Genomic DNA, 14976 nt, shown 5'->3' with positions numbered 1-14976 from the left:
CCAAGAGGAAGGTGTGGGATTCAGGAAACAATAACTCCAATGCAGGAGAGGCTAAGGAAAGTCCCAAGAACTGCCACTGAGCACCAGGCCTCAGCAACAACTAGTCATGAGAGGACATGTATGGGGAGGACAAGGTAATTAATAATTCCGTGTGAAAGAAAACACATCACACTACGACCTACGCAGCGGGCAGTATTTACATGCTCATTCTGTCAGTGTCCCAGAAAGCAGATGGTACCCTTGAGATACAGCAGTGACCCAGAGCCAGTAGTAAGAGATATTATATCACCCCTAAGCCCAAAAGGTAAGGAGAGGAATAGGTTAGTGGAAACTGAAAGGAGTCACATGGAGTTGGCCGCCTTGAGGTGCAGCGACTTTTGGCTGAGGAACACACTTGGCCTGAAGAGGACTTGAAGGGATGGAACCAAGGGAATAAATACCATGAACTTACTCCTTCTTCCCATCTCCTACTACAGATAACCCGTGGCCAAACCCAACAGAGCGCAGAGGCCATGGGAAGTCTGCTGATATAGTTCACACAACTTTCTTGGGCAGCAAAGTAGAGTGAAGGGAGCAAAGATTTGGAGGGGCAAATGGAAGACATCTAGTGCACTCATGATATAAACACTATTAAGGACTTAACCAAAAATTACAAAAATATATAGGGAGGATTTGTGGCAGAAGTAGAAGGAATATAGTGTAAGACCGTTCTATCTCAATCGTGGCAGGAAGTACCTAAATAGTATCTAAATAGTGGTGGCAAATAGTATCTAAAGTTGATAGTTCCAACAATAGCAGTATATATAATTTAGAAATATGGAGATAAAACATAAGACAAAAGCAACAGCTAAATGAGTAAACCTGTTGGGGACTAAGAGAATAGGAATATTAAAAACCTTGCAAGGGCCGCCTGGTGGCTCAGGCGGTCAGAGCTCCGTGCTCCTAACTCCGAAGGCTGCCGGTTCGATTCCCACATGGGCCAGTGGGCTCTCAACCACAAGGTTGCCAGTTCCATTCCTCCAGTCCCACAAGGGATGGTGGGCAACGCCCCCTGCAACTAAAATTGTACATGGCACCTTGAGCTGAGCTGCTGCTGAGCTCCCGGATGGCTCAGTTGGTTGGAATACATCCTCTCAACCACAAGGTTGTCAGTTTGACTCCCACAAGGGATGGTGGGCTGCGCCCCCTGCAACTAGCAACTGGCAACCTGACCTGGAACTGAGCTGTGCCCTTCACAACTAAGACTGAAAGGACAACAACTTGAAGCTGAACGGCACCCTCCACAACTAAGATTGAAAGGACAACAACTTCACTTGGAAAAAAGTCCTGGAAGTACACACTGTCCCCCAATAAAATCCTGTTCCCCTTCCCCAATAAAATCTTTAAAAAATAACAAAAACCTTGCAGTATTATGATTTAGAAAATGATGTATTTAATAAAAACTAATTTTAAGTTTTTCAAGTTTCTAGAAGGCTACACAAAAAACTAATAGTGGTTATATATTTGCAGCTAAAATAAGAGAATAAGAGTAGTGAAAGAACATTAACTTTTGATTTAACTTGCTTTTGCATTGTTTTACTATGAACATCTGCTATTTTTATAAGATAGTTTTTATACCTTAAAGAACAAACTAAATTAATCGACTGAACTTAGTTGCTAAAGGGAATTTATCTTACCTCTCTCAGGTGGTAGAAAAGTTGAAACCTACTGATTTCTATCAAATGCAGACCAGGGGGGAATCAATGACTTGACCAGACACATAGCTGAACAGCTCAGGACCCAGGACTTCATTGGAGGCTCAAAGGCAGGAGTCTCTTTTAGCCTCCCCCTGCTCCAGAGGGAATAAATAAATGCTATATAAAGATATAGCTCATCAGCTCTGAACATTTACAGGTCCCCGAAGGAAAGCAGCCCAGGGATGAAAGATGATGTATAGGCCCAGGCCAGCAAAGAACTGTCAATCATGACACTGTTGTTGAAAACCACTAGATTTTATTTTTTGAGTGTCTTGTTATGCAACAATAAATAACTGATATACTCCATTCTTTAAAAAAAGAAAAATAATTATCTTCTCACAACTATCCAGATGCCATCACATTATTATAATTCTGTTTTCTGATGTGGTAAAAAATGTCCCTTCTAAAAAATATTTAAACTTAAAAAAAACAAAAAAGGAACCACAAGCTAACTTGAATATTTACTATTTTATAGGAATAGAAGGAATGCAACAAGGATTAGAATTTTATAATATACATTAGATATTTATATAAAAGGTGTTACATTTTTCAAAGAAATTCCCCGTTTCCCTGTCTTTGCTATCTTCCTCAGAGCATTAAACAGTAATTACTACTCTATACATAAACCGCTCCATTGCGTTGGGCAGTAATTATAACTTTACGTTTCAAGTCATTATCACCTCCAAACACTCTCTTTCGTTTCACTGCACAGTCTCACTGCACTGTTTCACAGTAAAAACGTTCTCTGCTCAAATTCGAAGAGCCTGAACAAAAGCGAGAGGCCCGAGGATATTTAGGTATTGATTTACTAACAGTGTCCACTGGCACAAACCTTCCATTTATTCGTATTATTAAAACCATAATAATGGAAATGAAAGCTAGTCTAATGAAAAAGGGAATTCAGAAATGAGATAATTAAATATAACTAAATACATTTTAAATACAAATACCATGTATTTCCTGATTAGTGTCAGGTAAATATCTCAACTATCTATCCCGAATTCTGGTCTAAGAGAAAAAGGTCAGAGACAATTACAAAGAAGGTGCTTCAGATTATCGGGTCCATTTTGAAAACAATGAGGTCCTCTGGGACAACCACTTTTAGTCTTTCTTTTTATCAGAGATTTCTGTTGGTCCTTTTGATGGTAATCCATTTATGTCTGCATCCTAAAATGAAAAACCATTTTAGATATTACAACTGAAAAACACTCATTCTAGGAGATCTTCTCTTTAAAAACGGACTACAAACTTCAGAATGAAAAAACTCTGCTTCCAGACAAGGGCAAGATGGCTCAGTGCAGTTGAACACAATTGAAGTTAAACATAACAAACATCAATGCTAAAGATAAGAGGTTGTCTTTTAAATACTCATTAAAAAAAATAATTTTGTTAAAAGAAAATCTCTATGACCCTTCCAATTATATCTCCTACCAAAGTTATTAATCAGTGAAACTGGCTTGTTTTAGTATCATTTCTTCTAGAATCCTTTAGCTCTTTACTATTACTCTTATCAGACAGAAAATACTGGTTGTTACCCAATATTAATTAATAAGTATTAATTAATTAAGCTTAATTAATTAATAAGCATTATTAATAAGACTGTCTTGTTAATAATTAATAATACTATACTTTAATAATACTATAAGACAGGGTCTTATATTAATTTTTGCTCCAAAAGACGCATTAGAGCTGATTGTCCGGCTAGGACTTATTTTCGGGGAAACATGGTATGGCCATAAGGCAAGGAGCAAGTGCAATTAATTAGAGGCCTAGTTTAAAACCTTGGCTTAAACCAAACATTAAATTACTTATTAAAAAAAAACCACCCCAAACCCCCTGTTTTACAAAAGAAGGAAATTAAGACACATTAATGAAGCTTCTGGTTCCAAGAACTCGTCTTTCCAAAAGCCAAGTATTTTATACTGTCACCCCTCTCACCTCCCCCTCTCATTCACGGTGTTTTAATGCACTTACCTTAAAATCTAGTTTGCCTTTGTTTTTATCATTGGATTCTGTAACTTTTCTAGGCCACATACGACTAACAAAGGGAGAAATCAGAGGGTATATGTATGGCTCCAGAAACTTTTTGTAGACCCAGAGGAGAATTGGAATAACGATACAAGGAATGCACACCATTGTCCCAGGCTTGAGCTTTTGAACTGTTGATATCTGTGAAGAAAAAATAAGTTAGTTCATCACAGATTATTGACTTAAGGAATTTACCTAAATTAAGATATCTGAATGGACTATTTCTACAAAATGAAGGAAAATTTTACATCACACTACTAGCTAAAAGCCAGAGTATATTAAAAACGTTATCTGTAAGATAAAGGAATAGGTAGTAGGCATGAAAATAATAGCAAGGTTCCTGCCACCAGACCTCTCCAACCACTGTTCGCCAACTATAAATTTAATAATAAAGGAAAGACACCAACACTTGCTGGGTGCTAGGCAATTAAAAGCTTTGCACATACAGTTGGCCCTCTGTATCCCTGGGTTTTGCATCCATGGAGTCAACAAACCTCAAACTGAAAATATCTGGGGAAAGAAAAAGTCCCACAAAGTTCCAAAAAGCAAAGCTTGAATTTGCCACGCAGCAAGCACTTCGCTGAACCATGCAAATGAAGTGATGCAGGTATACTCTAGCTTATATACATATCCTGCACCATTTTATACAAGGGACTCGAACATCCAGGGATTTTGATACGGGAGGGGTGTGGTGGCGGGGTGCCCTGGAACTAATCCCTTGGGAATACTGAGGGACAACTGTGTAACTCATTTAATCCTCAACCCAGTGAGGTTGGGTACCCTTGCTATCTCAACGTACAGATAAAGAAAAGGAGGCACAAAACATTAAGGAATTTGGTAATTATTACTTATACTCCAGTTTAGTGTGAGCATAAGGGCCTAATCTAATTACCTTCAGGGATTGACAGTATCAATTAGCAAAACCTACAATATTAAGGGCAAATCTTGTAATATGGAACTCTCTAAAATAGCACATTGGAAGACCTCTAGGATGCAAACCGGATGGTCTTTCCCCGGCAACAATTCTCCTTTGTCTTTTTAATGACAATTAAGGTATACTGAGTAATAATAATACTAATATTTAGTATTATTATTGTTATAAGCAAATTGTCCATCTCCAAAAATTAACACTTTTAATTTCCTTGATTAGAAATCATCTTGGAATTTCTCAAAATCACCACTTTCTTGAAAAGGAACCAATATTACTTCCACAATATACTATTAAACCAAAGACTTCTTATATTTACAATAATTTTTAATCCTTTAGACTAGAACTTAAAAACTACGATGCTTCAGAACAGTGCATAAGGCTAATAAATCAGGATATGTATTAAAATTTCTTATTTTCAAACTATTGTAAATTAAATACTATTTGCTGGCGAATTAGTCCACATCATGACTACATTAGGCAATTTAAAATTATTCACAATAGAAGTGAACAATGGTATAGACGATTCGATCTTAGTATGGCTTTGAAAAGAATTACAAGAGCTATAAACAAAAATCTACATGTACATCAATGAATGACCACCTATTTTATAAGACTCTTAACTGGGTTCTTTAAAAAAGTCCCCTACTCAAACTAAAATAACAATTTACCAAAATACTTTGTTCCAAAAAATTGGTGAACAGATTTTCTGATTAAAATAAACCAAATGAGTGGTGAGTCTTTTTTACCATTTTTCAAGGAATCATTATTTTTGGCCATAAACATTTAGAATCTGAAGAGACTTAAGAGGGGTCTGGCTTAAGTTTGCATACTCTTACAGGTACCACAGAACAGTGAGCAAGCAGACTGACTCACAGCTGCCTGCACTGGGGACCTGCTTTCACCATTTTCTAGATGGTGTCTTTGGCAAATTATTTAACCAGCCTATGCCTTAATTCTCTCATGTGTAAAATGAAAACAGTAATAGTACCGGTCTCACAGGGAGGTAGTGTGGATTAGATAAGTTAATATGCACACAAAGCTCAGAAGAGTACATAGATTAAGTGCTATGTGTTGTTACTGTAAAAACAACAAAAAAACATTCAAAAGTTGTGACATATCCAAAGTTCACACAAAGGTAACTAGTAACCGGAGTTGACTAAGACCAGAATTCCCTGTTCTGGTTTCCTAGCTCCAGGCTCTGGTCTTTGCCCCTTTCAAAAATACAGTGATCACAATGGAATACTATTCGGCGGTAAGAAAAGTTGAAATAGGACCATTTGTGACAACATGGATGGATCTTGAGAGTATAATGCTAAGCGAAATAAGTCAGACAGAAAAAGCAGAGAACCCTATGATTTCACTGATATGTGGTATATAAACCAAAAACAAGACAGACAAATGAGAAACAAAAACTCAGACACAGACAATAGTTTAGTGGTTACCAGAGGGTAAGGGGGTGGGGGGTGGGTGATGAGGGTAAAGGGGATCAAATATATGGTGATGGAAGGAGAACTGACCCTGGGTGGTGAACACACAATGGGATTTATAGATGATGTAATACAGAATTGTACACCTGAAATCTATGTAACTTTACTAACAATTGAAACCACAATAAACTTTAATTTAAAAAAACAAACAAAAAACCCCACATGTTATTCTCCTCCCACTAAACCTTCAAAACCAACTAAACCTTCAAAACAATGGCAGTGCTCTGAGCACTAGGCTAAGCTGATGACTGGCAATCCTTCCATTATAAAGATTCATTTTTACCTACTTGTAATTGTTGTGTTTTAAGTTCGTAATCATTGTTTTAAAGAAACTCTCAAGAACAAATACTACTAATCACTTTTGTCCTAATTATGGCTTTTTAGCTCTTTTCAGAATGAACCTACTGTATTTTATCTTAATCTTCGTAATAATTCTTCAGTGAGTTATTTTACTTCATACACGTGGAAACTGTGGCTTAGAAAGGTCCAGAAGGTGGCTATGATAAATTGATAAAATTGTCATCTTAACTCTTTCCAAGCCAAGGCTCAGAAATGACAACAAAGCGAGAAAACTGGATTTAAACTGTGGGGAGAGTTTTCTTTCATTCGACTTAGTCCAATATAACAAGAGAGGAGAAGGTTGAGGCTCTATCACAAATTGTGCCGGACGCCACCTCCCTTTAGTAACCCAGCTCGGCGTGTCATCTTACTGGAGACAAAAGAGAGCAGGTCAAAGACAAGGACTGAAAAAACAGGAGAGAATAAGGGCGAACGGTGAAGATAACAGAAAAGCGAAGACACCAACAATTCAGGCCAAAGAAGACAACCAACGGGTACAAAGGGAGGGTCGAAACGGAGGCCAGGAGGGTGGGAGGACGCAGACAGAAGGGCGAGGAGAGGAAGGGCGAGGCAGGTGGCAGGAGGGCAGGTGGCAGGAGGACCAGTGGGGTACACCGTGCGAGGCGGGGCCGCGCGGGGCCCAGAGCAGGAGACACGGCGGGGCCGGGCTCGGTCAGCGAGGCCCGGCCGGGGCCTGCGCGCAGCCGACAGCGCCGCGGCCACTGCCCACTCCCGCCCCGAACCCCCAGCCCAAACGCCCGAGCTCACCCGCGGCCACCAAGCCCAAATGGAAATGTCCGCACTTCCGCTGGGAGGGACGTGCTACAGCGGAGCCAATGGACACCTCAAAGGGGGCCGACAAAGACGTGCCTGCGTCACGCTGACGACGCACAGTACGTAACGGTGACGCCTCAGCGGGTACTGCCGCGCCCTCCCAAGCCTGGTGGCAACGCGTTGTGGGGCGCTTCCTTAGCTGGGAACTTGAAATAGGGATCCGGGACAGAATGCCTGTGCCAATGGCTCGTCCCAACAGGGAAAACTACTCCATGCACGTGAACCCGAGACCGCTTTAGAATGCACGTGTGGCTAAGCTCCTCTCCCAGTTAAAAGGGTCTTAAATCCAAAGGCAGGGTAAATTAAGTCAACTGAGTAATGAAATAGCGGTGCCACTTCCCTCCCACTAAAACACCTATAATCAGTGAAGACATGGAGAAACTGGAATGCTCAGGGCCAGTGGGATAAATGGCACACCGCTTTAGAGACGGTTCCATGACCCAGCAGTTCCACTTTTGGCGTATCCATGAGACATGCCCCCACAAACCTATACACAAAAGTTTAGAGAAGCACTATCTGTTAGCTTTCAAAAAGCCCCAAATCGTCAGATCAAATGTTCATATAAGTTGTTCAATAAAAAGTAGATACGTACTACATGGATGAATCCTGAAAACACGCTAAGTGAAAGCCAGCAACAGGCCATATATTGTGATTTCATTTATGAAATGTGCAGAATAGGCCAATATATAGACTGAAATTAGACATCTGGATGGGAGTAACAGCTAACTTCTGGCAAGGTTCCTCTTTGGAATAATGAAGATTCTCAAATTGTGGTGATGGACGCACAACTGAAAACACTACGAGCCATTAACTGGTAAAGTGAACAATGGGTTAAATCTCAAAGTGGCTGGAGAATCTCGGACTTCCCCCACGTTCTAATTCCATCTTAGACAAAAATCACCAAGACATTCAAAACAGCATGTTTATGAACCAAAATTAATGACGCAGGACACACACAATGTCTCTAATCAGAAGAAAACTTGTTTGATCCATCTTGTGAGGACACTTGAATTATATTTACTAATAAAGACAACTAACATTTTGCTTTTCCTTTTATTAGCATTTATTTGATGTTGAATTTACTCCCGGGCCATAAGTTTTTGTTTCTTCAGTTTCTTCTGGGAGATCTGGGGGAAGACAAAAAGGACTGTTAAGTTTTCTGAAGAAACCCACACTACACGTTAAAGGAGTAGGTCATAGCTCAGTGAAAGAATTGGAAACTGCAACATAAAGGGAAAGTGTCTTTTTGTCAGAGATGTGGTATGGAGAGGAGGGACAGACAGGAGGAAAACAGTAAGCAGGGGAGGAGCTGAAGACTCAAAGCAGGAAGACCAGCTGATAAGGATTAAGTGGCAGCAAGGATGGAGGACATTTAAATGACAGTATCAATGTAAGTGACAATCCATTCGGTTTAAAGGAAGGAGTCCAGAATCACTCCGTTTTATGGCTTAAAAAACTGAATTCAAACATGAAGACTATAGCTAACACTGCTGTATGATACAAAGTTAACAGAGTAAATAATAAAGAAAATTTTTTTCCTTTTCTTATTTTATCTATGAGAACCCATTGTGGTAATCATTTCACAATGTATGTAAATCACCATCATGCCATACAGTGATACGCGTATGACAATTACTTCTCAAAAAATTTAAAAAGAACCAAATGTAATTATTTCCTGATAACAGGCTTATTAGATCGAGGGGTTTTTGGACATGTTGCATTTGAAGTGGCTATGGATATCTAGGTGGAGCCATCAGCAGATAATCATAGTTCTGCTGTACTGAATAGTACAAAGTTACCATCAGTCAGCGAATGAGGTTGCTCAGAATAGTTTCCTTTCACGGTTACTCCAAAGGTGTCCTAAGTTAGTCATCACAGCAACCACAAAACTAATATACAAAAATAAAACTGAGCAAAGACGAAATGATTTACCTTCTTCTTCTGAGCAACCTCCTCTTCCGGTTTCGGAACAATCTGCTCTTTTTCAGTGAGGATCATCTCGATGTGGCAGGGGGAGCTCATGTACGGGTTAATGCGCCCGTGAGCTCGGTAAGTTCTGCGCCGCATCTTGGGAGCTTTGTTCACCTGGATGTGCTCAATGACCAGCGAATCCACATCTAAGCCCTGGGAAGGGAGGGGGACACAATCAGGTGCCATCTCCACCTTAACACTGTCACTGGAGAACTAAGTCCCTGCCTTAATGAAATCAGTTTTGAAAGGCAATCCTTAAGCGTTTAAATAGCACATTTATTCAAGCAGCTGTTTTCACCTTTATTCTAAGTGTCCTTCCTTAAATGTAAGGGAACTACCAAAACTCAGTGCTAAGTGAATGTTAAAAACCATTAAGAGAGTGAAGTTCCAGGACGCGGCAGAGCCAATTTCCAAGACTCGATGATAAACAAGACTTTGTCAGCATGGCTGAGGAACTAGAAGGGGTACAGTCAAAGAGTGACCTCTTACAGATTTTGGTTCTGGCCCAGATTTCAAAATGCCAAAGGGTAATAAATAATGCCCTAACTAAATGGACAAATCTGTGTTTTGTTGACTAAATCATTGTTTTCACTTTGAAGTGAAATTTAACGTCTCTCTATCAAGAATGCAGGCAATATTATCCATCACTAAGGCAACCATTTTGGTTAAAGTATCTGTTCCACTGCAAGTGTTTTACTCTTTGTGTGATAAATTTGAACAGCACCATTAATTGAACCACCATCCAAAAGTTGGATATATATAAAGATGTTAATGTTTTGGGTACCTTAAGTTCAGCATTACTCTCTGCATTTTTAAGCATGTGCAGCAAAAATTCTGCACTCTTTTTGGGCCAACGACCCTGCGTCCAACCCCACTGTTTGGCCTGAAAGAAAACAAAGACAGGTTATTAGTCATTTCCCCCAATTCAAATCAAATGTTACAATCAATATGACTTTTATTCAACATCAAGGTTGCTCAGAACATGTTTTTTTTCATGGTTAATCCAAAGGTGTCCTAAGATTGTCATCACAGCAACCAAACAGCCTGACAAAAGACAGATCTTAGCTCTTCTTATCCCATCCCATTACTTTCCCTTACAATTTGCCTTTTCGAATAGCAACCATTCATTCTTACCTGGGCACATCTCCCAACTCCACCATTGTAACGACGGAATGGCACACATTGTTTTTGTAACGTGACATCCTTTAAATACTTGGTGGCTTTTCGGATATGCATCCCCTTGATGGCCTGGGCAGTTTCACGAGTGTTCTAAGTATAAATAACATAAACTAGGAGTTAACCATGATAAAGGATCACAATTTTAAAGTAAACAAGAAATTCTCAACATGTCAAGCAATAGCTAAAACCTTTCCACTCTTGGAAGGTGAGTTTAATAGTGAGAAAAGATCTATGATTAAGAGCCAAGGAGGTCTGCTTTCAAACTACAGAAACCGGGCAGCCGGTTGGCTCAGTTGGTTAGGGCGCAGTGCCAACACCGAGGTCGCAGGCTGAATTCCCACGTGGGCCAACGAGCTGCGCTCTCCACTAGCACTGTAGACTGAAAACCACGACTTGGCTTGGAGCTGATGGGTCCTGGAAAAATAGTTTCCCCGATTAAAAAAATAAACAAAACTAGGGAAACAATGTTCATTCCTGTAACGTTTTAATCCCATCATCTTGTAATTACAATTACGTGCCCTATGACTGAAAACTGTGCACCAGGTTCTTAAGTAGTTCTCTGGTAGCTTTTAACCCAATTGCACGTACCCTATATCAAAGTACTCATTATACACCAGTGGTCAACATTTAGGACGTGGCCGCTCAGAAACGACTAACTTTCACGGTAAATCCAAAGGTGTCCTAAAAAAGCACATCGCTGTAGCAACCTTTTCAGAATGGTTAAAAAAAAAAAAAGTTTAACACGCAAATTGACTGTTAGCACATAACTACGATTCACGTACCTTAAAATGAACCCGTAGATTGGAACCTCTCGATTTGCAGGCTAAAAAATAAGAGAACGTTTTCGTTAATTTCGGGTTATCTTCTTGTTTCTTACCCCCAAACAGGAAATACGTGTTTCTTGTTCACTTGCATTTTGTGGGGTTCTCCGGGTCCAGCGAATAGCGAACCATTTTGAGAGGTCACCTGGAGGGGAGCAGAGCAATCCCGTCAATACGTCTTTACGGTACGTTACGCCGTCTAAACTTCTACTAAACGCTGTCGCAACGGCTGCTCAGAGAGTCAGTGTTCTCGTGATTAACCCAAAGGCGTCCTGAGAAACGCCATCGCCGCAGCCACGCTTCTCTCCGTCCAGCGCTCTTCCCCTGTGCGGCTCCCCGCGAGCGCAGCACGGCCGACAGCAGCCCTCTCACTCCTGGGCACACAGCGCGGGTCAATACCCGGCTTCCTTCAGGCGAAAACCGCCACCCTCACCGGCGCGGCCGAGCTCAGCCACAGCCCTCTCCTCAGAAACCCGCCTTCCTCACAGCTTCACACGTCACGCCGTCTTCCCGCACCTCGGGGTTCTCACCAACCCTCCACACCGGCCCACTGGAAACACTCATGTTCAACTAAGCTCAGCCTCGACCCGACTTTAGTCCCCCCAGACCTGTTCCTCGTTGCAGCCACACGCTCCGCGTATTCCGCCACCACTCACCGCGCGCGAGACCCTGGATCTTCAGACGAGAGGGCACCGACCACGGGCTGCCCGCATCCCCGAAGGCCCCATTCCCGCCCATCGCGCCCCTCTTCGGGCCGCAAAGGTCGCACAGCCCCGGCGCGCTAAGTGGGGCGCTCCGACACGTCCCCCCGCACAGGGGGACACTGCCTTCAGCGAGGAATCAGTAACCGCAATAATTCTCCTCTCGGGGGCCTCGAGATTTGCGCCCCCGAGGCCAGGATGGCGACGATGACAGAACGATACAACATGCGGAGAGAAATACCTAAAAACCACTCACCTCAGGCCGCTTTCGGGAAGAGGAAGAGCGGGGGGTTCTGGGAGAATTCAGGAGAGCTCGACCTCTCGCGAGATTTTCAGCCGAAGAAACGAGATTTGAAGAGGGGACTTGGGCGGAGATGAAAGGGAGTATGGAGTAGGTTTTAGAAGAACTGAAAACGAATTGCCGACTTAGGGACTGTCTCAAAATTCTCCATTTTTTTTTGTATCCAGAAATACAGTTACTAGGAATTTTAAACGTCAATCAATCAAAAACAGGTCTGTAGTTCTAGGACAGGATCACGTATTATTAGATATAGAGAAGACATTCATTCGTCAGCCTTCGTTAGGTTTGATTATGTGATTACGTATCCCTGAAAGTGATTTGTAAATGGACAATTAAGAAGAAACAAAGGATGGGACATAATTATGGTAATCAAAAAAGTTTCAGGATGAGAATTTCACCCAATCAATCGTACTGTAACCTGTGTAAAGAATGTGCTAACTCTAGGGTCTGGTTCAGGAGTGGAATCTTATTCCCAGGGCCACTTTTTGATCTTCATCTGGTGGAAAAAAAACCTTGGGCATTTCCTTCCCTTTCATTGTTTAAGTCATTGGTGGTGTAACTTTAGGTTTTCTATTTCATGGCGCTCTTACTCTAGGCAGATTCAAACTCCAAGTGAATGGACTCTGGACAACGTTCTACATACTTGATTCCTTGACCTCTATTCTGGAGACTTCAGTCCCAGGTCCTCTTCTGGACTCCCATTGCCAAATGATGGATTTCACGGTCTTTCCTCAGTAATTGCCATCCTTCACATCTTCCACCACAGGCTGAGAACTCCAAAATTAATATCTCCACTCCACATCTCTCTCCTGAGCTAGCCCCAGGTATCAAACAGCTCCTGGGACATCTTTCTTGGAGGACCCCACAAATATTTGAAACCTGAAGTGTTCTTAAACAGAATACTCCCAGTTTCTTCTTTTCTGTTGAATAATAATAATAATAATAATAATAATAATAATAACAGCCAATGCTTTACAAAGCTTACTAAGTTCCAGGCACTGTTCCAGTGCTTTTGCATGCATTTCCTTAATTAATCCTTAGGACAACTGTAGAAAGAGATATTCCTATTATTTCCTTTCTATAAATGTTGAAGTTGAGGCACAGAGAAATGAAAGAATTTTCACCAAAGTCCCACAGCTCAGAAGTGACATCCTGAAGCAAAGGCAAGCCCCAGTGCATTGCCCTGTAGCTTCTCTGTACACCCAAATTCTTAAACCAGAAAGCTAGAAGACAATTTCTTTTTCTTGTCTTGGTACACACAAGTGCTTAACAAAATCTATATTACTGCTAGAACCTTCTAAGTGGTCTTTTTGCCTTTATTTTTTCCCCACTCTAATATATTCTCCATATTCCTGACAGAATCATTTTTCTAAAACAGCTGCCAAAATGATCATGTTATTTTTCAGGCTCCCTTTCTTTCCTTTTTTTTTTTTTTGTGGTTCCTGTTTCAAATTCCTGGGGATGACTTAAGAGCCCTCTGTGACCTGGCTTGTTCCTTCCTCATTCCTTATCCTTTCTTTCTCCTTCCCCTATACACTCCAGGAATATTCTGTCTGATTTTAGGGTGATATCAAATCTATGTTTAAAAGATAGACATGATCTCACATTTAATTTGGTGTCAGCTAGTATTGGATTACACAAGAAGGCTTCAAGTCTTTTAGGATCATTTCCTTTTGAGGGGAATGGTTTATCTTTTAGAGCCTCAGTGATTTTCCTATAAAATTTAAATAAACTCTTCGACTTGGATTTGAGATATGTATAGATATATTTATATATCTTTCTATTTCCTTCAATCTGTTGTTCGTAAATTTTAAATTGTATTACATTTCTTGTGCAGAAATCTTAATTATTAAAACAATGGAGAACTACAAATAGGTATAATCCCTAACAATCAATTTATTTATTCATTCATCCATTTAACAAATATTTATTGAACACTTACTATACGCCTGCCATTGTGCTACTAGATGCTGAGCTATGAGAAGATCCCTACGAGAAGATCCCTAACCTCAAGTCTTGAGGGTAGGGATGGAAGAATAGGGAACTAGGAAGTGAACAATTAGAACACAGTGTAAAACTGCTAAAGTAAGATGAGCATTGAGGACCTTACTAATAGCACTTGGAGTGGGAAAGCCTTCCCTGAGTAGATGACATAGCACCTGCACCATGAATGACCAGGAGTTAGCTGGCCACAGCAATAAGGGGGAAATGATCGTTGTTTCTAGGGGGAAAGTTGTTTGGATTACCTTGGGATGTGATTGGTGAGAGATAAAGGGGAGAGGTGAACCTGATCTTGAAGGATCCTATTTGTCTGCTGATTACTAGTTAAGTTGATATGAAAGTCAATGAGGAACTTTTGAACGCATTTAAACCCTTACGGGATGGGTAGGGTGACTTGACCAGATTCACTTTTAAAAGGATCACTCTGCAGGGAGACATTTGGGATGACACAGGGGCAAGACCAGAGGCTGGCAAAAGATGGTGGCGGCTTGAACTGATCTGATTTAGTTCCGTTTTTCTTTGTTTGTTTGTTTGTTTTGTTTGAAAAGAGAATTGAGAATGGTGGATGCATTGAAGAGATTTTAACAAAAGTCACAGGATTTCGTGATTGTAAGCTGTAAAAGTTGTTAGCTTTGTAACCTGGTGAA

At 40.8% G+C, this 14976-nt stretch overlaps 2 protein-coding genes across 6 annotated transcripts; both read right to left on the bottom strand.

The window, feature by feature from the left end:
- Positions 1-1972: 1972 nt before the first annotated feature.
- On the bottom strand, positions 1973-7406 carry LOC308510118 (UPF0729 protein C18orf32 homolog). The gene is made up of 3 exons (XM_081079096.1): positions 7290-7406; positions 3711-3905; positions 1973-2903 (listed from the first exon to the last, which is right to left on the bottom strand). The coding sequence occupies exons 2-3, from the start codon at positions 3870-3872 to the stop codon at positions 2838-2840; spliced, it is 228 nt and encodes a 75-aa protein (XP_080935222.1). The 5' UTR covers positions 3873-3905; positions 7290-7406; the 3' UTR covers positions 1973-2837.
- An 857-nt stretch (positions 7407-8263) lies between these two features.
- RPL17 (ribosomal protein L17) lies at positions 8264-12352 on the bottom strand. Of its 5 annotated transcripts, none has more exons than XM_081079093.1 (7): positions 12284-12352; positions 11419-11471; positions 11288-11328; positions 10461-10595; positions 10111-10209; positions 9288-9479; positions 8264-8482 (listed from the first exon to the last, which is right to left on the bottom strand). In XM_081079093.1, exons 2-7 carry the CDS (start codon positions 11456-11458, stop codon positions 8435-8437), a joined length of 555 nt encoding a protein of 184 aa, XP_080935219.1. In that variant the 5' UTR covers positions 11459-11471; positions 12284-12352; the 3' UTR covers positions 8264-8434. The 5 variants fall into 5 exon arrangements, with proteins under 5 accessions (XP_080935219.1, XP_080935220.1, XP_080935217.1 ...); XM_081079094.1 differs by having other exon boundaries at positions 11983-12286; XM_081079091.1 differs by lacking the exon at positions 11288-11328 and having other exon boundaries at positions 11383-11471; positions 11983-12286.
- Positions 12353-14976: the final 2624 nt, after the last annotated feature.

Source organism: Rhinolophus hipposideros, assembly GCF_964194185.1.
Source record: "Rhinolophus hipposideros genome assembly, chromosome: 17".
Lineage (NCBI taxonomy): Eukaryota > Metazoa > Chordata > Mammalia > Chiroptera > Rhinolophidae > Rhinolophus > Rhinolophus hipposideros.
This window is presented reverse-complemented; position numbering and strand designations above follow the sequence as displayed.